This window comes from Mustela nigripes, chromosome 1, assembly GCF_022355385.1.
Source record: "Mustela nigripes isolate SB6536 chromosome 1, MUSNIG.SB6536, whole genome shotgun sequence".
NCBI lineage: Eukaryota > Metazoa > Chordata > Mammalia > Carnivora > Mustelidae > Mustela > Mustela nigripes.
Genome location: NC_081557.1, coordinates 34312481 through 34337207, shown reverse-complemented (window position 1 = coordinate 34337207; position 24727 = coordinate 34312481). Strand labels below are relative to the sequence as shown.

Sequence of the window (24727 nt, the reverse complement as noted above, 5' to 3'; positions counted from 1 at the left end):
GCCTCCGCCCCCCTCGCCACACACCCCCAGTCGCCCCGCCCTTCCAGCCTCCGCCCCCCTCGCCACACACCCCCAGTCGCCCCGCCCTTCCAGCCTGCGCCGCCGGCGCTCCCGGCACTTATCGCGCAGGGGTAGGGCCGGGTGTCCTGCTGTGAGCGCGACTCATCCCGCTCGCTTCTCCGACTACCACCAGGGACACGGAGGCCCGGAAGTCCGCTTCAGCCCTCAGGTGAACGCCCTGGCTCTCTACCGACTGTCGCTCGCCTGGGCCCGCGGGCGGTGGTCATGCATGGCGCTCCTGTGGCTGCTCCTACTCGGGCCAGCGCCCCTCCTCCTGGTCCTGTCGAGCTGGCCACCCAGCGCAGGTAAGCCCGGGGCGCCGGAGGAGGGGTGATGGCTGCGCTCCTCTCCCGGCCGCTGCAGCCGGGGTCCCATCTGAAGGCCGCGGCCGCCCTTTACTCATTCAATTTTTAGTGATGGCTGCTGGGCCCCGAGGGGGCTCCTGTACGAGCCGGAGACTGGGTACCTCCTCTGATTCGGGGCCCGGAATGCTCTGTACTTTTCTCGGCCGCTTTTTGGTCACTTTGGGGGCTGGCACGGAGAAGAAAAACGAGTTAAGGGTGGGGGGTGGGGTGGAAGTAAGGGAAGTACTGCCCGGTGCTCCCGAGGGAATATATCACTTTACCGAATGAAGGGAGTAGAGCACTTTACTGAAGGGAGCCTTCCCGAGAGTGTGAGGGAGTGTTTCACCCTCGTGGGGACATTCAAACGTCCTCTTGTACTTTTTGGTGGTGGTGGGGGCAATGATGGAGGTTTAATTATCGAACAGGAAACCAAAGGCAGAAAGGCACGTGAAGAGATCTTTAAAACTCACTGCTAGTCATAGAAGTAAAAACCGTAAGATATCACATGATATCTTAACAATGGGCGGGGCTGTGCCAAGTGGTGGTGGCTGGATGGGTGGGGATGTGGGCATTTAGGAGACCCTGGGGTGTCCATCACTAAGGCTATGGATGAGCCAAAGGTGGATTCGCATATGAAGAGCTGGTCACTAACCTCAACCAATGGACTAGCTGTACACATATCAATGAGAGAGGGTTTGAAACAGTGCCAAGAGGGGAAGCATTAACATCTAACTTCATACTGTTTTCATAAGTTTGAGAAACAAAACAAGGCAGTTTTTTAAATTTTTTTTTAAGGAAATACCCAATTGGAGGAGGTTTTTTTGTTTTTTTGTTTGTTTGTTTTTTAGGGTTTTAGGGGCACCTGGGTGGCTCAGTCAGGTAAGCACCTGCCTTCCACTCAGGTCATGATCCCGGGGTCCTGGGATGGAACTTTGTGGTGGGCTCCTTGCTCCACGGGGAGCCTGCTTCTCCCTCTGCCTGCTATTCCCCCTACTTGTGCTCACACACTCTCTCTCCCTCTCTCTCTGTCAAATAAATAAATGTTTTAATTGATTTTATTTATTTGTTGAGAGAGAGAGCAGGGTGAGTGGGAGGCAGAGGGAGAAGCAGGCTCCCCACTGACCAAGGAGACTGGTCTGGGACTCATCCCAGGATCCTGGCTGGGGTCATGACCTGAGCCACCCAGATGTCCCACAAAACAAGGCAGTTGTAAGGAGAGCAAAAATATGAAGGATTAAACATCTTGGAATGGTTGCTTGTTGGGATGGGGGGAGGAGATGGAAATTAAAAAAAAATAGTATTTCTATACACTTGTAATGAGCAATCCAGGAATAAAATTAGAAAGCAATTCTATTTACCAGAAAGGATAAAATACTTAGGTATAAGTTTAACAAAAGAATCATAACATTTTGACTCTGAAAACTATAAACCTTTTTTTTTTTTTAGTTTTATAGTTCATTTAATGGCAACTAGTAATCATCAGATTAGCAATGTCTATCTTTAAGATTACTACACTAACTTTGCTGTCATTTCTCAAAGATGATCAGATACCTAGATTCACAGACATTCCCCACAAGATGTATCATAAATCAGACTCAGTCCGTCGCCAGCTTTGATAAAAGCAGCCTAGGGAAAGTACTAAGTCTGGGGACACATGCATGATCTTAATATAGCAAATGCTTAGCTTGCTCTGATTATTACAAAATCAGGACAGTGAGAATATTCGACGTTGAAAATAATTTAAGAGGATCTAAATAAGTGAAATGGAAAAACATCCTGTCTGAAATCTTTTTAGGTGACCCTAACAAAAACCTTAGACTGAGTGGCTTTGTTAGGGTCCGTGATCAAAGGAACAAGACTGATACAAAGCGAAGGTCAAACAAAACTTTATTTTGCGCCAAGCATCAAGAATCAAACTGACCAGCCAGGGCTATCTCTTACGAAAAGGCGAGGAGGATGTTCCCGACAAGGTCACTCCCAAGAAGGCCGCTCCGGATGAGGCTGCTCTAGATGAGGCTGCTCCGCAGATGAGGCCGCTCCATGATCGGAGCCGCTCCCAAGAAGAGGCCACTCCCAAGATGAGGCCGCTGCTCCATGAGGTTGCTCCCCGGACAAGGCCACTCCCAAGAAGAGGCCATTCTGGACAAGACCGCTTCCCGGACGAGGCCGCTCCCGATGTCAAAGAGGCAACGAAGACAGCGACGATGACAAGGACAACCCAGATGACACAGACTCTGCTCGCCACGATACCACTCTGACAAGGCTGCCACCCAGAGGAAGCCACCACTGCGGACAAGGCCGCTCGTGGCTCGGGGTGGCGAGGCATTTTGCGGCAAGGCTGCTGGTGGCTAGGGGCCATTGGCATCTCAGGGCCATTGGCCTCTCGGGACCGCTGGAATCCAGGGGCTGCAGGCGTCAGGACCGCTGACCACTGGACCGCTGGACTGTTGGTGTCTCGGCACTGCTGACGTCTAGGGGCTGCAGGTGTGGGGACCGCTGACCACTGGACTGCTGGGCCACTGGTATCTTGGGACCGTTGACCGCAGGGCCGCTGGACCACTGGAGTCTCAGGGCCGCAGGCGTCGAGGGACCGCTGACAGCTGGACCGCTGGTGTCTGGGCAGCTCGGGGCTGCTGGGAGCTGCACACGGCTGAAGGCTGCAGGTGGTTCGGGGCCGCCAGAGACGGGGCCTCAGGCGGTTTGAAGCTGCAGGCGGCTGCTCAGGGCCTCCGCCGAAGGCAGGACCGCTGGAGGCGGGGCCGCAGGCGGCTGGAAGCTGCAGGCGGCTGGAGGCTCCAGGTGGCGGCTTGGGGCCGCCAGAGGCGGGACCGCCGTCGGCTGGAGGCTGCGGCTGGGGGCTGTCGGTACAGGGACCGCCGGTGGTGGGACCGCTCGCGGCGGGTTATAGCTCTTACAAAAGCTGTTACAGCTCCTCCACTCCGCCGACTCTTCGTTCCCATCGACTCTAACGCTCCCACCGACTCTTCTTCTGCTCCAGTAAAACCTCTCCTCCTCTCGGCTAGCCTCCCACAGCAACCTTTATGCGCTTGGTTGAGCCCCACCCCTATACAGGTGGCCAATCGGATCTCAATTCACCCTCGTGGATATACACATGCCTCACCGATTGGACATCTCCACCTGGCCTGCCCCACCCCTACATCCGGGGTCCACAAGCAAGTTCCTCTGGGAGGGGCAGGCCCTTACAGCTTCAACAACAGAGATTTATTTCTCACAGTTCTGGAGGCTGAGAAGTTCAAGATCTAGGTGCTAATTGGTTCCTGGAGAGGGGGCCTCTTTTCTGGCTTCTGGAGGAATACCTTCTTACTGTGTCCTCTGGTGCTGAGAAAGAGATCTATCATGTCTCTAATAAGGATACTAAGCCCATTCATGAGGGCTCGACCCTCATGATCTAATTACCTCTCAAAGGCCCTATCTCCAAATACCATTGCACTGGACATTAGGCCTCAACGTAGGAATTTTGGAGGGATACAAACATTCAGTCCATACAGTATCCGAAAAACAGATTCATGGATTAGAAGACAACACTGTTAAGATGACAGTACTCCCGGGGAGCCTGGGTGGCTCAGTGGGTTATAGCCTCTGCCTTTGGCTCAGGTCATGATCCCTGGTTCCTAGGATCGAGCCCCACATCGGGCTGTCTGCTCTGCAGGGAGCCTGCTTCCTCCTCTCTCTCTCTCTCTGCCTGCCTCTCTGCCTGCTTGTGATCTCTGTCTGTCAAATAAATAAATAAAAATCTTTAATTAAAAAAAAATGACAGTACTCCCCAAATTGATTTAAAGAGTCAATGCGATTCCTATTAGAATCTCAGTAGACTTCTTTGTAGAAATTGATAAACTAATTCTTAAGATTCCTATGAAATTGTAAGGGATACAGAATAACAAAAACAAACTTGAAAAAAGAAGAATAAAGTTGAAGGATCTTACATAGATTAATGTGGGGCTATGAACTAAGGAGCCTCTCCGAGACACCCTCTCTCCCACAAAAGAAGGAATTTGTTTCCAATTACGTGGCACCTGTTTGAGAGTACCATACCTATGTTTTTTCAAAGGTCCCCCATAACAAAGTTCTCTTATTGTCACAGGGTTTCTGCAAGTGGAAATGGCAAGGGAGACTCAGACGGTGTTCCTGAATGACAATGTCACTATTGTCTGCAAAGTCCCGAGTGACAGCCCCCTGAACATCACGCTTATGGGTGTCACCTGGTTTAGGAAGCATCATATGTCAACAACAGAAGTTACAGTGTTTCAGTATTTTGGAGGCAACCGAATGATAACACGACCTGGAGCCTCTGTGTCTCTATCGAAGCTGGAAAGAGGGGATGCCTCCCTGAAGCTGCCAGACATCCGGCTGGAGGAAGCAGGAGAGTACCGATGTGAGGTGGTGATGACCCCTAACAAAGCAGTGAAAACCATCCAGCTGGAGATTGTGGGTGAGTGCCTGGAGGCAGGGCCCTGAGGCTGCCATGGTGCTGAGGCTTGAGGTGGAGCTGTGGGCCAAACGGAGCAGAGGCTTGGAGCATGGACCAGTGAGTCAGACAGACATGGGTTTGAGTCCTGGGCTTCCATGGACAGCTGGACAACTTTGGGCAAGTACTTAATCACATAGAACCTCCTTCTGAACAAATGTAAGAATACCTATCTAGGAGATTTATTGTGGAGAAGAGTCTATGAAAAATGCAAGTAGCACAGCATAGTGCTGGGCCCATTGTAAATGCCCAGTGAAAGATAGCTATATATATATATTTTTAAAGATTTTATTTATTTATTTGACAGACAGAGACCATAAGTAGGCAGAGAGGCAGAGAGAGAGGGGGAAGCAGGTCCCCTGCTGAGCAGAGAGCCTGATGCAGGGCTTGATTCCAGGACCCTGAGATCATGACCTGAGCCCAAGGCAGAGGCTTAACCCACTGAGCCACCCAGGCGCCCCAAAGATAGCTATATTAATTATGATATAATTCACTTAGTATGTGGACAGTACGTGTTCACTGAAGAGGTGTCTCTGAAAGGTAGCTGGGAAAGGAGAGAGATGCTGGAGTTTGGTTCCATAGGTCTGTATCCTGTTTTAGCTTTGCTATTTCCAAATTGGGTGATTGGGCCAGCCATTTAACATTTTGGGGTCTGAATTTTCCCCTGTACAAAATGGATTGATAAATCATACCTGTCTTGGAACTTAGGATTCCATTAAGTAATGTATGAATAAATACATTACAAATACAGTGCCCAGCTGGGTACTGTTGTGAGGTTCGTGCCCAGTGAAGACTTGCAGCAACAGCAACACTATCTTTCGAACACCCCTTTGAGCTTTACTTTTCTTTATTATGATGGGTCTGATAACACGTAGATGAGCTTTGAGGGGCATAGTCATGTGCTAGAGTTGCCGTAACAAAATCAAGCCACTGGGTGGCTTAAATAACAGAAATTTATTTTCTCACAATTCTGCAGTCTAGTAGTCTGAGATCAGGGTATCAGTAAGGTTGTTGTTTCCCCCGAGGCCTTTTTGCTTGGCTTGTAGATAGGCATCTTCTCCCTGTGTCTTCACATATACTTTCCTCTGTGCATGTGTGTCCACTCTTTTCTTCTTATAAGGAGAACAGTCCTATTAGATTAAGGCCCAAGCTAATGTCCCCATTTTAACCTTAATTACCTTAAAAAAGACCCTATTTCCAAATGTAGTCACATTCTGAGGGACATCAATTAGGAGTTCAGTATATGAATTTTAAGAAGCCACATTCAGCCTATAAAAAAGGGCCAGTGTCTATGAGCCCCCCAATATTGTACTTTGGACTTTTAATATTTTATACATATTAATGTGGGTGATGGGGGTAATAAATTAGGATTAATTCCCTCTGCAGATAACAGAAAGCTTAAGATAGAAGTATTTTATTTTGTTAGATTTATTTATTTATTTGAGAGAAAACACATGTGTGCATGGGGTGTGAGGAGGGGCAGGGGGAGAGGGAGAGAGAGAATCTCAAGCAGACTCCCTGCTTAATGTGGAGCCTGACATGGGGCTTGAACTCAAGACTCTTGAGATTGTGACCTGAGCTGAAATCAGGAGTGGGATGCTTAACCAACTGAGCCACACAGGCACCCAAAATAAGAGTATTTTAAAAAAATTAACAGACTTTAGGGGCACCTGGGTGGCTCAGTGGGTTAAGCCTCTGCCTTTGGCTCAGGTCACGATCCCAGGGTCCTGGAATCGAGACCTGCATCAGGCTCACTGCTCAGCAGGGAGCCAGCTTCCCCCACCCCCACCCCTGCCTGTCTCTCTGCCTACTTGTGATCTCTGTCAAATAAATTAATTAAAGCTTAAAAAAAATTAGCAGACTTTATATTTTAAGAATAGTTTTATTTATTTTTTCTTTTTAAGATTTTATTTATTTATTTGTCAGAGAGAGAGAAAGCTCAAGCAAGGGGAGTGGCAGGCAGAGGGAGAAGCAGGCTCCCATTGAGCAAGGAGCCCAATGCGGGACTCAATTCCAGAACACTGGGATCATGACCTGATCCAAAGGCAGATGCTTAACTGACTGAACCACCCAGGCATCCCAGAATAGTTTTAGATTTACAGAAAAATTATAAAGACAGTACAGAGTTTTCATATTACTCCCATTTCTGCCCTAACTTCCCTTATTATTAACATCTTGCATTAGTATGGAATATTTGTTATAAATAATGAACCAATATTGATAATTATTATTAATTACAGTTCATAATTTATTCAGATTTCCTTGGTTTTTAATCTAGTGACCTTTTTCTATTCCAAAATCCCATCCAGAATACCACATTGCATTTAGTTTTCATGTGTCCTTAGGCTCCTCTTGACTGACAATTTCTCAGACTTTTCTTGTTTTTGACAACGTTGACCTTCTGAGGAGTAGTGGTCAGGTATATCATCGGATGTCACTCTATTGGCATTTCTCTGCTGTTATTCTCATAATTCACAGGAGTTATGGTTTTGGAAGAGGAAGATCATAGAGGGAAAGTGCCATTTCCATCGCATCCCATCTAATTGAACGATTTATGATTCTTGGTATTGACCTTAAATCATTTAGCTTAAGTAGTATTTGCCTGGTTTCTCCACCATAAAGGTACTTTTCTCCCCTTCCTTGTCCTGCTATACTCTTTGAAAGGAAGTCACTCTGTGCAGCCCACTCTACTCTAGCCCTTTAGGGTAGAGTAGCTACATAATTTATTTGGAATTCTTCTGCACAAGAGATTTGTCTTCTCTCCCCCACTTATTAATCTATTTGATCATTTATTTATATCAGGATGGACTCAGGATAATAATTTTATATGTTGGGTTATAATTTAACACAATTTTTTTGTTGCTCAAATTCTTCCACCTTTGGCCATTGGGAGTATTTTCAGTTGACTCTGTGTCTTTTTGACACACCCTCATCATTGTGGGTGTTTTTTTTTGTTTGTTTGTTTGTTTTTTTGTTTGTTTGTTTTTTGCTTTAGGTACTTCCTTTCTTTCTGGCACTACAAGATGCTCCATTGTTTTGCTTTTTCTAGAATGTGATATAATTGGAATTGGAATCATCCAATATGTAGCCTTTTCAGACTGGCTTCCTTCACTTAGTAATAGACATTTAAGGTCCCTTTGTGTCCCTGAGTAACTGGGTAGCTCAGTTAGTTAAGTGTCTGACTCTTGGTTTCAGCTCAGGTCATAATCTCAGGGTCCTGAGATTGAGCCCTGCATCAGGCCCTACATTTAGCAAGGATTCTGCTTGAGATTCTCTCTCTCCCTCTCCCTCTGCCCCTACCTTCCACTCAAATGTTCTCTCTCTCTCTCTTTTCTCAAAATAAATAAATAAACCTTAAACAAAAAGATACCTCTGTGTCTCAAGCCACCAAAAAAATTTGCATCACTGTTGTAACATCAATGTTACTACATCACTGAGTAACATTCCATTGTATAGATATACCTAGTTCGTTTATCCATTCACCTATGGAAAAACATCTTGATTGCTTCCAATTTTTAGCAGTATGGAATAAAGCTGCCATAAACATACAGGTGTAGGTTTTGTATTTACATTATTTTTCCTCTTAATTGGGTAAATACCTAGGAGTGTGATTGCTGGATCATATGTTAAGACTGTGTATAACTTGTAAGAAGCTGCCAGTTCTACCAGAATGACTATATCATTTTGCATCCCTACCAGCTATGAAAGAAAGTTCCGTAGTTCTGTATCCTTGTCAACATTTGGTATTGTTAATTTTTTATATTTTAGCCATTTAAAAAAAGATTTTTATTTATTTATTTGACAGAGAGAGAGAGATCACAAGTAGGCAGAGAGGCAAGCAGAGAGATTGGGGAAAGCAGGCTCCCCACCGAGCAGAGATCCTAATGCAGGGCTCGATCCCAGGACTCTGAGATCATGACCTGAGCAAAGGCAGAGGCTTAACCCACTGAGCCACCCAGGTGCCCCTATATTTTAACCATTCTAATAGGTGTGTAGTGATATCTCATCTGTTGTTTTGATTTGCAATTCCCTAGTGACATAGGCTGTGAGGATCTTTCCATTTGTTTTTGTTTGTTTGTTTTGTTTTTTTTTTGTTACCTGTGTGTCTTCTTTTGAAAGATAATTGGTTTAGATCATTTGTCCATTTTTCAGTTGGGTTCTTTGATTTCTTATTGTTGAGTTTTAAGAGTCTAATGTATATTTTATCTTATTTTTTTGAGTCTTCTGTATGTTTTAGATACAAGTTCTTTATCAGATTTGAGTTTTGCAAATATTTCTTCCCAGTCTATGGCCTGTGTTTTCATTTTTCTGAACAGTGTATTTTGCAGAGCAGAAGTTCTAAATTTCAATAAAGTCCAACTCACCAATTTTTTCTGTCATGGAGCCTGATTTTGGCATTGTAACTAAAAACTCATCATGAGGGGCAGCTGGGTGTCTCAGTCAGTTTAGCAACTGATTCTTAATCTCCATCTTCTCAGGTCTTGATCTCAGAGTTCAAGCCCCATGTTGGGCTCCATGCTGGACATCAACCTATTTAAAATAAAAGCATAAATAAATAAACAAACAAGTAAAAAAATAAATAAAAGTTCATCATGTTTAGGTCTGTGATCTATTTTGAGTCAATGTTTGTGAAAAGTGTAAGTTGTATGTCTAGATTCTGTGTTCAAACTTTACATATATGGATGTCCAATTGTTCCAGCATTTTTGTTGAAAATTGCCTTATCTGCAGTGAATTGCCTTTGCTCCTTTGTCAAAGATCAGTTGAATACATTTGTGTGGATCAGTTTCTGGGCTCTCTATTCTGTTCCATTGGTCTATTTGTCTTTTACCACATTGTCTTGATTACTGTAGCTTTATAGTAAGTCCTTAAGTCAGGTTGTGTTAGTCCTCCAATTTTGTTGTTCTTAACTATTGTGTTAGCTGTCCTAGGCCTTTTTTGCCTGTGTACATAAACTTGAGTTAGTCAATATCCACAAAACACTTTCTGGGCTTATGATTTCATTGAATCTATAGGTCAAGGTGGGAAGAATTGACATCTTAACAATATTGATTCTTCTTATCCATGAACAGAGACGAACTCTTCATTTATTTAGATCTTTGATTTTATTAACTAGAGTTTTGTAGCCTTCTTCATATAGATTCTGTGCCTATTTTGTTAGATTTAAATGTAAGTATTTCCTTTTTTGTGGGGGAGTGGGGGCACCTAATGTAAATAGTATTGGGTTTTTAATTTGAAGTTCTAATTATTTACTGCTGGTATATTAGAAAGCAATTGACTTTTATATATTATCCTTGTGTCCTTGTAGCCTGTTGTAATCACTTACTAGTTATAGCATTTAATTTTTTTTTTTTTCTGGTCAAGTCTTTGGGAGTTTTCTATATAAATCATGTGTCCAAGAACAAAGACAGTTTCATTTTTCTTCTTAACCTGTGTATATTTTATTTCCTTTTCTTGTCCTATTATACTAGCTAGGATTTCCACATGGTACTGAATAGGCTTGGTTCGAGGAGATATCCTTGCTTTGGTCCTATCTTTAGTTTCTCACCATTAAGTACAATGTTAGCTGTAGGTTTTCTGTAGATGCTCTTTTTCAAGTTGAGAAAATTCCCCTTATTCCTATTTTGCTGAGAGTTTTTAACATGAGTGGGTGTTGGATTTTGCCAGTTGCTTTTTCCACGTAATTGATATGCTCATATAACTTTTCTTCTGTAGTCCATTGATGTCATGGATTATATTAATTGACTTCTGAATGATGAACCAGTCTCGAATACCTGGATTAAGTCCCTTTCAGTTGTAGAGTATAATTATTTTTATACATTGTTAGATTCAATTTGTTAATTTTTTGTTGAGGATTTTTGCATTCAGTGTAATGAGAGATATTGGTCTGTAGTTTTCCTTTTTTGTAATGCCTTTATATCTGATTTTGGTATTAGTGTATTACTGGGGTCATAGAATGAGTTGGGCTGTATTCCCTCTGCTTCTAGTTGCTAGATGAAATTGTAAAAAATTGGTATCATAATTAATTTAAATGATAGAATTCACCATTGGAACCATCTGGGCCTGGTGCTTTCTTTTTTTGAAGGTTATTAATTATTGATTCAGTTTCTTTAATAGATGCAGGCCTATTCAAATCATCTATTTTTTCTTTCTTTATTGATTTATTCATGATAGAGAGAGGGGCAGAGGCAAGAAGAAGCAAGATCCCTGCTGAGCAGGGAGCTCAATACAGAAGTGGATCCCGGGACCCTGGGATCACTCCCTGAGCTGAAGGCAGACACTTAACCATCTGAGTGAACCACCTAGGCACCCCATCAACTTCCCTATTTTTTCTTGTGTGAATCTCGGTAATTTGTGTCTTTCAAGGAATTGGTCCATTATATTTAAGTTACCAAATATGTGGGTTCAATGTTGCTCATAATATTTCTTTGTTACTCTTTTTTTCATAGTATCAGTAATGATCCCTCTTTCATTTATGATATTAGTAATTTTTGTCTTCTCTCTTTTTTCCTTAATTTACCCAGAAGCTTATCAATTTTAGTAATCATTTCAAAGCACCAGTTTTTGGTTTCATTTATTTTCTCCATTGGTTTCAACTTCACTGATTTCTGCTCTAATTTTTGTTATTTCATTTCTTCTGCTTGTTTTAAGCTTAAGTGGCTCTTCCTCATCTAGCTTCTGAAGTTGAAGCTTATTAATTAAGATAGTTGACGTTACAGCTTTCCTCTTTAATAAAATTTGTATTCAGTACTGTACATTTCCTCTATTTCTCTTGTTGCACCCACAAATTTTCATGAGTGGTATTTTCATTTTAACTTCATTTAGTTCAAAATATTTTAAAATTTCTCTTGAGACTTTTTCTTTGACCCATATATTATTTAGAATAGAAGTGATTTATTCTCCAAGGAATTTGGAATTTTTCCAGTTATCCTTTTGCTTATTGATGTCTAGTTTAACTCTCTTGTGGTCTGAGAACATATTCTGCCTGATTCCTATTCTTTAAAAACGTTAAAGATGTGTTCTGTGAGCTAGAAGGCACTTCATCTTGGTGAATGTTCCATGTGAGCTTGGGAAGAATGTATATACTGCTGTTGGGTAGAGTATCCTGTTGATAATTTGATCCAGGTGATTGGTGGTAATGTTCCTTTCCACTATTTTCTTACTACTCTTCTGCCTGCTGGTCTTTCTGTTGACAAAAGATGAGTCTCAAAATCTCCAACTATAATTATGGACTTGTCTGTTTCTCCTTGTAGTTCTTTCAGGTTTTGCCTCATGTATTTTGACATTCTTTTTTTTTTCTTTTAAAGATTTTATTTATTTGAGTGAGTGAGTGAGAGAGAGAGAGAGAGAGAGCCAAGTGGAGGGGAGGGGAGGTGCAGAGGGAATGGGAGAAGCAGATGTCCTGCTGAGCAGATATTTGGGGTTTGATCCCTGGACCCTGGAATCATGACCTGAGCAGGAAGGCAGCCGCTCAACTGACTGAGCCACCCAGGTGTCCAGTTCCTGCCGCAGCATCCCCCTCCCCCCGTCTCTGTCTTGATATGTTTAGACCATTCATTTAAAGTGATTATGTAGGGACGCCTGGGTGGCTCAGTGGGTTAAAGCCTCTGCCTTGGGCTTGGGTCATGATCCCAGGATCCTGGGATCGAGCCCCACATTGGGCTCTTTGCTCTGTGGGGAGCCTGCTTCCTCCTCTCTCTCTCTCTCTCTCTCTGCCTGCCTCTCTGCCTACTTGTGATCTCTGTCTGTCAAATAAATAAATAAAATCTTAAAAAAAAATTAAGTGATTATGTATATATGATGTGGTTTTGGAATATAGATGAGGTTCAATGGGTTGAGGTCTGGAGCCAGTGACCAAGAAAGAATTCTTGAAGCATCTTTGGTGTAAAATGGTGGGTTATTAAAGCATGGGGACAATACCTGTGGGCAGAAAGGGCTACTGAGTAGCGGCTGATTATAAACCATGGGGTTGAGGGAGGTAAGGAAAAAGGGAGGTTTCAAGAAAGATCTTTTATATGTTAAAGAAAATTCACAGGATACCAGAGGCCTTGCCATTGTCAAGTTAAGATGTTTCTCCTTCTAGCACGCATAAACATGAAGATAGTTGGGAATTTGCCAGAGGAACATTATACTCTGCCCACTTCAGGTATCTCTCAATGGGCTGCAGATTATAAGGACATTTAGTTGTATCTACATTTCCTTCTAGAAGCTAGGTTATTGATTAGAAATGCTCTGTTCTCAGAGAGCCTGGGTGGCTCAGTCCGTTAAGCATCTGCTTTTGACTCAGGTCATGATCTCAGGGTCCTGGGACCGAGCCTAGAATGGGGCTCTCTGCTCAGGAGGGGTCTGCTTCTCCCTGTTCGTCTGCCTCTATGCTCTCTCACTGTCTCTCAAATAAATAAATAAAACATTAAAAAAAAAAAAAGGAAATGTTTTGCTCTTGTAATCCACAAGATATTTGTAAACTGCAGGAGACTCATGTCTTGTAGGATTGTGATCTCTATTTTTAGTTTTTCCTTCCCTGAATATTAGGGCAGCCAGAAGTGCCTGAGGAATGTGACACATTCCCCATGAAGGGAGGATTGTGGGGTGTCAGCTTCTGCTTTGTCCTCAGGTTGCTTTCTGTTCCCTTATCATACAGTTGGATTGTAAGGACCTATTTAGCCAGAGACTTCCATCCAGGTTAAACAATAACCTTGTTGTTTAATCCTTAAACTGTCCCTGCTCCCCTTCCCCCAGGGACTTACTTAAAAACAAGTCCTGGAAACCAGCCCCAGGTAACAAAGCCAAGATACAAGGGTGGGTCAGGCCAGGTGGAGACATATGATCAGTGGGTTGTTGCATACTGTCTCCCCAGCTACCAAGAAGTATGGGCCCCACCCTTTGGGAGCCTTTTGGGTGCCAGTTCTAACCAAGGTGATTGGCTAGGTCAAATGTCTACTATAGGGTAAATTGTAATTCATTTGGTCACCTAGCATCACTGTGCATCTTTCTCTGTGTATTACAATTTTATTGGCCACCTGTGCACGGCCAGGCCCAACCACATGGCCTTTGCCCTTAAAAGATAGTCTGTGAAACAGAGAAGGTTCATCCTCTCTTATAAGAGGCGTGGCCCCGAACGTTCGGTCTGATTCTTGATGCTTGGTACGGAATAAAGCTTTGCTTGACCTTCGCTTTATATCAGTCTCACTCCTTTAATCAAGGACCCATTTTTGGGGGGACCTATCAGGATTATTATGTACCATTCTACTCGGTATACTTGTTCTTTGCTTTTCTTTTTGTCTCCCCCTCCTTTTTTTTTTATTAAAAAATATGTTTATTGATGATAAAACATATAATTTACTGCTGATACTTGATGTTACAAACTTTGGGTCTTTGAGATATGCAGGATCCTTGTCTGTACTTGGCATAAACCCCATTATCTGAGCTCTCTTTATTGCTTTTGTGATTTCTTTCTGCTTTCTTTCACAGACCTATGTGCCTTCCATAAATGCATCCAGTAAATGCGGAAATAAACTGGGACAAAAACTGTACATTCTTATACTCTACACATTTTCCACACAAGATGCATTTTTAAGAGGCTCCTTGTAAGAATTTCCCATCAGAACTGGCAGGTCCTCATTACTGGCAACCTGTTTTCTTAAGAGTTTCCCTCTTTAAACAGAGTGTGCCTTGCATCCCTCTCAGTTTTCATCTAATATTATCACCCGGAGCCCTGTTGCTGTGGTGACAAAGGGTTGCAGAAAGGAAGCAGTCAATCTTACCATTAAATCTCAATCTTGAATTTGAGCTCTGAGCCCCTAGGCTGTGACCTTCAGAAGCTTTTGTAGGTGAGACCAGAAGGCTAGAGCAGGCTCGAGTTGGCTAATCATCCTTTACCCATCTTAGAAGGCTCTGGCAAAGTCTTTTCTCTTGAGCATCCTTTATGTGGTTAATGCACTGGGTATACTTTTAGCTACTTTTCCTCTCCCCTGAAAATAGAAGGGGATTTTTCTTGAATCTTCACTGTGATGAATCTTCACTGTGAGAACCAGTGTGGGTTTCCTGGAAGTAAAATGCATGAAAGTGTGGTGATCCCCGTGAGACTGGGCCCACGGCGATCAGTCCATCCTCATCCTTTAGCAGTTGGTGAGAGTCGCTGCTTATGTGCCTCTACTGGTTTATGGCTCTGGCATCTGCTCAAGGTGACACGATTTTGGTTGTGATTCTCTCGGTCTGTCTGTCTTTAGCTTTTGGGGTGCCCTGTCACCTTCATTCTCTCATAGATCTATGAAAACTTGTTGGTTTATCATTTGTTCAGCTCAGCTCTTTTCTTGTTATGGCTTTCAGGGTCTTTACATGTCAGAAGGAAAACCAGAAGTCAACAATGGCTTTTCAAAAAAGGTAGTTTATTGTCTTTTACACAAGTGTAGCTAACACAAGGCGGCTATGGCAGTTCTGTGACTATAGGTGACCTAGGATCCTTTTATCTTATTATTTTGCTATTCTCCACACGTAGCTGCCACCTTATGTTTGGAAGTGGCTTTTCCTTCTCTAGCCGTCAAGCACTATTCCAGCCATTCCGCAGGAAAGAGGAAGGGGGAGAGGAGAGTAGGGCACAGTCCTTTTCTTTAAGGCATCCTTGTTATTTAAGGATACTTCCTGAAAGTTGCTATCATTATTTCTGATTACCTCTGAATGACGAGGCCCTAAGTTCACATGAGAGATGTAGCTTTAATTGGGGTATGTCATGGAAGAATGGAAATTGGTTGTTAGCAGTCTCTACCACAATGGTTTTCCAGGGCTTTCCTCAGATTCTCAAAGGTGTTTATGTATGATATAAAGTAGCTTAAGAAACTCTGCTCTATAAAATCGCTATGAGAGTAGGGGACCACAGCATATCAGCTGACAGTGAAACCAACATATCCAGAATATTTAGCCTAAGCAGAATCCCATTCAGTATGCTTACCTTTCCTGAAGGCTTGCTTGCTGTGGGTCAGGCATTAGGCTGAAAATAAACTAGTCCCTACTTGCCCTTGAAACATGACTTCTCTCTCTTGGCAGCTTACCCAGTCCCCAGCTTGTTTCCAGAGCAAGCCATCATGAAAGAAAATGAAGAACAACTTATTTCGTGTATGGCAAGTAGGTTCTACCCCTTGAACATTACCATTACGTGGAAAAAGTGGACCCAGAAGGATCCCCAGTATGTGGAGGTTTCTGAGGGCGTCTTCACTAATTATACCACCGACAATAAGAATGTCACTAGTTTCTTGAGGCTGAAGCCCTCTCTGGAAGACAATATGACCATCTACCAGTGTGTGATATGGCATAAATCCTTGCCTACCTACCAGAGGCTCAACTTCACCTTGACTGTTATAGGTAAGAAGCCTCCTGAACATTTCTCCTGCTCTTTACCTTGAGGTTGGATAACATAAATTTTTGTTCCCAGGCAGTCTTGGGGAAGACGGGGACAGTGGGAAAGATAGAAAGTTTGGTCTGGCATAACTTAGCCCCAGAGTCAGCAGTCTGGACTAGGTCTTTAAGGCAGGGCAGATGGTCTGGTTGATGGAGAGTGGTGACAATAGTCCTCAGATGGAAACAGGGCTCCTTTCAGTTCATGGCAATTTAAGTGATCTGGGTGGTCTATATGGCTTAGAGTGTGAAACTTGCTAGCGACAAGGAGGGAGGGGACAGGATCCTATCCATGTCTGAAGATAACAATTTATCAGGGGCCAGGGACTCTGCCCTGCCAGCAAGTCTTCTGCTCAGGCCCCCAGATCACTGCAAACTGGTGGCTGGTAGAGGCTAAACCCGTAGTTCTGTCTTATGGGTTGTGCCCAAGATGGGGAGCCATAGTAAGATGGTCCTGCAGATGCCCAGGACTTTCCCCAAAGACATGGGATCATAAGCTCAAGATCTACAGGTCACTATAGAATCCCTCTTGCTCGTGAGATGAGGTCCATTGGAGTTCATATCTTGGCTTCCAAGGTCATGGGTATGGTCCTGGGTGGGTATGACCCTGCTGGTCTACTGCATCTGCCTGGAGCTAAGAGGGGTGAAGAAGGCAGGGTCTGACCAGGCTTCTGGGGGATGTAGTCTGGGTATCCAGGATGGTCCTAGAGGGAGAGAGGAATTGTTTTTAGAAGTAAGGGCTAAAAATGTGTGTGGGTGGTTGTGTGTGTATGAAGAAATGTGTGCAGAGTATGTGTGGGGGCATGGGGAGTACGAAATTGAAATATGCTTTGCGTGTATGGTATGAGGGGGTTTCCTGCGTTATATGTATGTTTTAGTCCATTCAGGCTGCTGTAACAATTTGCCACAGATTGGGTGGCTTAAAAACAGAACTTTATCTTTCACAGTTCCGGAGGCTGAAATGAAAGTTTGTGGTCGTTGTGCCAGCATGGTTGGGTGAGGACCCTCTTCTGGGCTGCAGACTTCTTATTGTATGCTCACATGGTGGAAGGAATGAGGGATCTCTCTGGGGCCTCTAGTATAAGGGCACTAAATACATTCACAAGGGCTCAACGCTCCTGACCTAAGCACCTCCCCCAACCCTGTCTCCTAATACCATCACACTGGGCACTAGGATTTCAGTGTATGAATTTTGAGGGACACGCATATCCACTGTATTGCGGCAAGATGGTGTAGTAGTTTGGAAGCTTTACACGTCGCATGGCATGTGTGAGTGGTATGTGATGTTTGATATTCCAGCATCTTCTGGCAAGTGCTGAACACGCTGTTTGATGTTGAGGTATGTGTGATAGGAATGGAGGGTGCCAAGGAGGGTGACATGTGGCAGAGGGTCACAAGAACCAGGAAAATGAGATACAACCACAAATCCTAGCAGTGGTTGTATGGCCTCTGGCTCTGGCCAGGAGGTTATTTCCTTAATGTTATTTTCCTCTTTCTCTCTGCAGAATCTGAGAAGACAGAATCTGAGAAGACAGAATCTGAGAAGACAGCTTTTACTCTGAAGTACGTTGTATTCCCCTGTTTTGGAATAGCCTTCGTAATTGTACTACTGATTGTATTGTGGAAATGGGTAAGTAGTTCCAAAGTAAAATTTAGCCCTGTGTTTTGGAGTTGGCTTTGGGAGTTCAGAGATTATTGGCAGGGGACCCTGTCGAGGAGTTCTTAGGATTGATATGGGGGTATTCTAAGCGTGGTGAGTGTTTGTGGTGGATGGCTTTCTCTTTCTTTCTTTTTGTTTTTTAAAGATCTTATTTATTGGAGAGAGAACACAAGCAGGGAGAGAAGCAGATTCCGTGCTGAGCAGAGAGCCCGATGCGGGGCTCAATCCCAGGTCCCGGAGATCCTGACTCAAGCCAAAGGCAGATATTTAACAGACTAAGCCACCCAAGTGCCCAGTGTGTGGCTTTTCCTTTTCTGATCTCCATGTGGTGGTTTATGACTCTGGGGAGATGCAGCATAAATCCCCTCTGCGTCTTCCTTATATACCTGTTTCCCTGTGTCTCAGACATGACCTTATCGGTTCAGACCAGATTTTTGAACCATGTATGGGCTGCTCTGCTGCTCCCACATGCAGATACTGTGGCTCTGATGTATGAAATCCTTCTGCCAGGTGCTCGTATTTTGTCAGTAGCTCAATAGGGTAACTTATCACCAGATTTTCTTGATTTAACCAGGGATTTCTAACCCTCCCTAAGTGTTTCCAAACTAAAACACGTTTTCAAATGTGTTTATCCCTCACTATTTCCCAAATAGCAAACAACACAACTCAAACTGTAGAGGCCTGAGAGACGAGTGTAAGCATGTTGGTTAAAATTGTTCTACCTAACAAAACTGCCCTCAGTTATTTATGGACCTGCCAAGGCAGAACCTGTGCAGTAGCTAATGCATCTCATGATAAATGCCTTAGGAAAAGGTTAATAATCGGTTAATTAAGAAAAGGCTATTTGTTTATTTAAAAGTTCACCAGCTGATTCATGGGATTTATTCTTCTGATGGGACCTAGGCCAATGAGACAACTAGATAAAATGTTTTTCAATGTTCTTGCGATACTTGTGAAGGTTCTATTTCTTGCCTTCCCCTGGCTTCTGATAATCCAGTGGCTATCATGATAACCTCACATTTGGCAGTGATATTTTTTGAAAAAGAGACTCAAGCCATTGTGATTAGCCTGGATTCTGTGGTGGTTTGCAGTCTTGGCTCTAAGCCTTCACCCTTACTCACATCCATGTCTTTTGCTAGGTAATTTTGTAGTGTCCTCCAGTGATGGGCTGTCCCTGAACTTGGGGCTCAACCCTGTGGCTTGCTTTGGTCTGCAGAATGAGGCCAATGTGAAAGAGTGCCAGTTCTAAATCTAGGTCTCAAAAGAACTTGTGTTCTTCCACTTGCTTTCTTTGGTGCTCCTGATATTAATAAGAGGAGAATGCATCCAAGTTCTGTCTATTGGGGGCCGAGTGACACCAGCACTAGTTGTGCTGGAAAGGCCAGTCTAGATCACATGATGGCCCATAACTCCCACTCAGCAGAGCCAACTCACAGTGCATGAGAAATACATTTTTTTCTTTTTCAAAGCCACACTGTATTTTAGGCTGGGTTTTACACAGCAAAATCTAACTGATACAGTTCCTCAGGCAGTTGAGTTTTGACTAGAAAGTGTGGTTGCTCTGGAAATGTGCTGCTGAGACCCTTTAGAGAGAGAGCCTGCTCTGGTGCATACCCAGCCAGCATGCTCCAGCTGTGACCTGCCTCAGTATTAGAGCCAAGGCCATGCTTTCCCTGGGAAGCCCCAGAAAAGAGCTAAGAAATGCAGGTGTCTTTGTAGCTTTCCTGAGACTTTCTCATACTTACACTGGAGTCTGGGGCTCTTGCTACCCAGTCCTTCCTTCTTCCTCCCTTTATAGATATTACACCTGTATCGTGGTCTAAAGGCTTTGCCTGAATACTCAGGTGCCCTCTCTCCTTTATCTTTTACAGGTGCTATCCCGAAGATATTCCTTATTCTCCGTCTTGAAAGCTTGTTCTCAGAACACTCAAATTGACACAAGAAGGAATAATGTATTTGTGGCTTATTCCAATGGCGTAACCACTGAAAGAACATTGGAAATTCTTACACAGAAACAGCAGTAACAACAAGGTTTCTCAGTGAATGCATCTGTAACCGAAATTACTTTCCCCAATGCCTTAGGTAACTTACTCAGGAACAGACTGTTCAAGCTGCTTTCTTGGTGGCCTCCTGCCAATCAGCTTATCCAAGAAAAAGAAAGCAGTGCTTTCCAAAGGAGACATACAGACGGCCAACAGACACATGAAAAGGTGCTCAATATCACCACTCATCAGGGCAATAAAAACCACAATTAGCTACTACCTCACCCCTGTTAGAATAGCTTGTATCAAAAAGACAGGAAACAACAGGTGTTGGCAAGGATGTGGAGAAAAAGGAGCCCTAGTGCACTATATTGATTGGAATGTAAATTGCTGGTAGCTACTATGGAAAACAGAATGGAAGTTCCTCAAGAAATTAAAAATAGAACTACCATGTGATCCAGTAATTCGATTTTTGGGTATTTACCTGAAAAAAATGAAAACACTAACTCTAAAAGATATGTACACCCCTATGTTCACTGAAGCATTATTTATAATAACCGAGATATGAAAACAAGTGTTACTGATGGATGAATGGATAAAGAAAATGTGAGATATATATGTTTACACACACACACACATATATATGTATATGTATATATATATATATATAAAATGAAGTTTTATTCATTTTATATATATATATATATATACTTGAAGGTATAATACTAAATTAAATAAGTCAGACAGAGAAAGACAAATACCATATGATCTCACATATGGTGAGATCAAAACAAAACCAAAAACCCAAGCACACAGATAAGAGAGAGCACAAGGGTGGGTGCCAGGAATGGAGTGGGGTGGATGAAATGGGTGAAGGTGGTGGTCAAAAGGTGCAAATTTCTGGTCATAAATTGTGGGGATGTAACGTACACCATGGTGCCTATAGTTAATAGTACTGTAATGCATATTTGAAAGTTACTAAGAGTAAATCTTTAAAAAGTTTGGAAAAACTTTTTGAGAAGAAAATATTTTTATAACTATGTATAGCGACAGATGTTAACTAGACTTATCGTGGTGATATTTTGGAATATATACAACTACTGGATCATGTTATACACCTGAAACTGATCTACTGTATGTCAATTATGTTATACACCCAATCATGTTATACACCTGAAACTGATCTACTGTATGTCCCTCCAAAGTTACTTACTATTTCTAGACTGTGAACTGTTTCCTTTCACATTCTACTTCTTAATTTAATGAGATCCACCTATTCATGCTAATAGAAGAATAAATGTATGGGGCGCCTGGGTGGCTCAGTGGGTTAAAGCCTCTGCCTTTGGCTCAGGTCATGATCCCAGGGTCCTGGGATCAAGCCCCACATTGGGCTCTCTACTCAGCAGGGAGCCTGCTTCCTCCTCTCTCTCTGCCTGCTTCTCTGCCTACTTTAAAATCTAAAAAAAAGGGGCGCCTGGGTGGCTCAGTCGTTAAGTGTCTGCCTTCGGCTCGGGTCATGATTCCAGGGTCCTGGGATCGAGCCCCGCATCGGGCTCCCTGCTCAGCAGAGGGCCTGCTTCTCCCTCTGCCTGCTGCTCCCCCTACTTGTGTGTGTGCTCTCTCTCTCTCTTTCTCACTATCAAACAAATAAATAAAATATTAAAAAAAAATTTAAAATCTAAAAAAAAAATCGTAAAAAAAAAGAATAAATATGTAGCTGCACTTTTAACTTAATATCTCTGAGTTATTTTTTGAGTTATTCATTCTCATGGCTAGTGAAGAGTAGAGCTTGGATTTTTGATCCATACTGCCAAGGAAGATCCAGGGTGGGGTTGGGGTGTGAAAGATAAGCTGGATCCTTCCATCTAGAGGATAGGCTCACTCTATACTGTTCTTGTCTGTTCTTAGGGGACAGTTCTGTTGGTTGGCGTGTTTGATCATTTCCTCATTTTCTGTAACTGAATGTTACAAATTCTGTGGGTGATGCTATTCCTAATTGGATCTGTGCATGGGCACCTCATTCAGGACAGAGGTTGACAAGGCTGTGGGAAGTCTCAGGCCAGGTCTTAGTCATGGGTAAGTTACAGTGTGGTTCTGAATGTAGTTATCAGGTAATGTGCAGTTGTATTTCAGGATCTTTGTGGGGCAGAGAAGCCCTGTTCACATCTTTACTGAAAATCAAAGAAATGACCCTAAACGCAGCTTTTAGGTCACTCAGGAGGGTATGGACTTAACTGACATTGAAGACTCTTGGCTTCCAGAGCTGACTGACTAAAGGTAGAAATCCCCATCGCTGAGCTCCTGCCTGAGGGTGATTTAGAGTGGCCTCTAGTGGCGGTACTGGGGATTGCGACATCGGTTCAGTTGGTGCCTATTTCAGGACTGTTATCATTAGAGGAGCCAATGAAACTCAGGAAGTAGAGATCTGGAAGGAAGAACAGGGTAATAGTTAGGACTGTGGAACAAAAGAGGCAGCCCAAAGCATTCCACAGTCATTGAAATAGAGGGATCAAAAATAATGACACCCTTTGGAAAAAGTAGCAAGGCAGTTGAGATTTTAAAAGAAAGTATAATAGTCTTATAGAGATTATAATAGAGTAATAAAGTAATATAAGGGAAAAATAAAGTTATATGGGAAAATGACAAATGGGATCTTTGTATAGGGAGATAAAACATCAGATGTAAAATGCAGGGGATTGTAGAATGGACATTAATGATTGAAAGGGAATCTATGATATAGAAGAAAAAAGCGCATTAAGGAGTTATTAGGCACAGAAATGAGTGTGCTGGTCAGACCTTTTGAGACCTGAAGAGGCACAAAAGAGGCAGAACTATGGCATGATTTTCATTCTACTTCCAAGGTGTATGGGAGATCAAGGACTTAGTAAGAATTTGACAACAAATGAAAATCTCAATCAGAACTGTATTGCATTTATTTCTCTTGGGAGTAACTTCCCTTCCCCAGCAATGATGGTGTCATGAGAAAAACTGGACTTGATCAAATGACGTAAAGAAGAATACACAGAGGCAGGGCTACCTGGTCTGTTTTGCTTCACCTTGAGTGCCGACGGTCGGGGGATGAGGAGTTTGGGACTTTGTGCTGCAAAGAATGGTACTTTCATGAAGTAGAGGCACGTGACTCATGAAAGCTAAGGAAGGCTTTGCGTGCTGTTGATCCATACTCCTGTACATTATTGCTTCTCCCAATGAAGGACATAAATTACACAGATGCCTAGTACTTCTATCACCTGTTCCATTCATTTGTATCAGTACCTGGAAGGATACAAGGTCAAGGGAAAGGCAGAAGTTCGCACTCCTTGCACCCAAGCTGGCCAGTCTAGGCACTCTGCCTTTCATACCAATCCAGAGTGGGGCTTTCCCAGAGGGGAAACAGGGGAGCGTGGAGGTAACACCTTCTTCCCTGTCCATGAAGGTATATATGATGCCCCAGGCAGGTGGACATGGCAAAGAGGATGCCAATAAGTGCAACAAATCCACTCTCTGGAACCCAATTGACTTTAACCCCATCACTCTGCCTTTTCCCAGCTCCTTTCAAGCTGGAACAGATCTGTTGTGCTTTAGACCTGCCCTTATCTGGGGTGAACATAACTTTGACATGCAGAATTTGTGTCTTCACACAACATAGGGTGTCTGATACCCGAAACTGGGGAGACCTCAGAGGTGAGCTCAGAGAGCTGTGGGGAACCAGGGGCTACTCTACTCCTCACCACCCCTAGGGAAGGATGTTGGGGAGGATCTCAAGTTTAGGATGGAGCTGGAAGGATGCCACCTGGGGAGTTAAAGTGGGTCTTATAGAAACTGGGTGTGTCCTCTCCAGCAGAAAGTCTGTCAGGTCCCGGTGTCAGTCCTGGGCAGGTTTCTAGCATGGCTAGTGGGCTAGTTTTTCCAGACCAGGAATTCAGTTTCACTCTAGGACTATGGTAGCTTGGCTTCCCTTCCCTTTTGAGCTTAGCAGCTCCCTCCATGCCTGGAACTTTCCAGTTCCTCCCCGAGCTAAGCCTTAAAGCTAGGAGGTCTCTCTTAGGGGTGGAAAGACTGGGATCAGTGACTCTGATTTTCTGATCCAATAGCCAGCAGGTGGCTACTGTGGCCAGCAGGTGGCGCTGAGCCCTCAATTCTCTGGGTTCACCGTCACCAGCCATTTACCTCGGAGGGGGTGGAGGAAGGTTACTTTGAATGGGGTCCCAAGAAAGTTGCTGCTGAGCAGCTTCGCATTAAGGGAGTCTGGCCCCTCTCCTGGTCTTATGGACAGCCAAGCTGAGTCCCAGAAACCGGGCACTGTCTCCAGAACTCTGGGCTGACTCTGAGTAGCTTCTCCTTCCTTCTCTTCTAAACCACAAACTGGTTAACGTCGGCGGACTGTGTGGGTGCAGGATGGGGCAGCTTAGAGCTTGGACCAGCAGCAGCAACTTCCTGGCTCTTCAGCCCTGCCTCTGGAGTAGCCCAGGCCAAGCTCTCACTGATCCTGCTAAAGTCCACTGCAGACCCCAAACAGCAACAGTGATGCTGGCTTATTGTCCTATCATTCATTCGTTCATTCATTCATTCATTCACTTAGCACTTACTCAGTGCCAGGCACAGTGCTGAATCAGATATAGTCCCTGACCTCAAGTAGTCACAGACTTGGGCATGTCACAATCTCTTTCATTCGTGAAAGGAAGAGTTGATTGATGTGATAAACTTAATTACTGTCTAATTTAAAAATAAATTGCCACAGCCCCCCAAACCTTCAGCACCCACCACTCTGACTGGTCAGCAGTCATCCACATCAAGACAAGACCCTCC

General features: G+C 43.6%; 1 protein-coding gene, 1 non-coding gene and 1 pseudogene across 2 annotated transcripts; 1 reads left to right on the top strand and 2 right to left on the bottom strand.

Annotated features, from left to right (window-relative positions):
- Positions 1-88: 88 nt before the first annotated feature.
- Positions 89-20559, top strand: NCR3LG1 (natural killer cell cytotoxicity receptor 3 ligand 1). Its single transcript, XM_059388756.1, has 5 exons — positions 89-365; positions 4507-4854; positions 15932-16246; positions 17785-17909; positions 19811-20559. The coding sequence occupies exons 1-5, from the start codon at positions 290-292 to the stop codon at positions 19961-19963; spliced, it is 1017 nt and encodes a 338-aa protein (XP_059244739.1). The 5' UTR covers positions 89-289; the 3' UTR covers positions 19964-20559.
- On the bottom strand, positions 2003-2133 carry LOC132009510 (small nucleolar RNA SNORA72). The gene has a single exon (XR_009401979.1). It is a non-coding gene; the product is annotated as a small nucleolar RNA SNORA72 (small nucleolar RNA).
- LOC132021635 (small ribosomal subunit protein bS18m-like) lies at positions 14307-15871 on the bottom strand (annotated as a pseudogene).
- Positions 20560-24727: the final 4168 nt, after the last annotated feature.

Bases quoted from the DNA above. Each gene is read 5' to 3' on its own strand.
- NCR3LG1 (XM_059388756.1), top strand. From the start codon at position 290: ATGGCGCTCCTGTGGCTGCTCCTACTCGGGCCAGCGCCCCTCCTCCTG. The intron at 366-4,506 runs GTAAGCCCGGGG...TTATTGTCACAG, and splicing joins GAGCTGGCCACCCAGCGCAG to GGTTTCTGCAAGTGGAAATG. The intron at 16,247-17,784 runs GTAAGAAGCCTC...TTCTCTCTGCAG, and splicing joins CTTCACCTTGACTGTTATAG to AATCTGAGAAGACAGAATCT.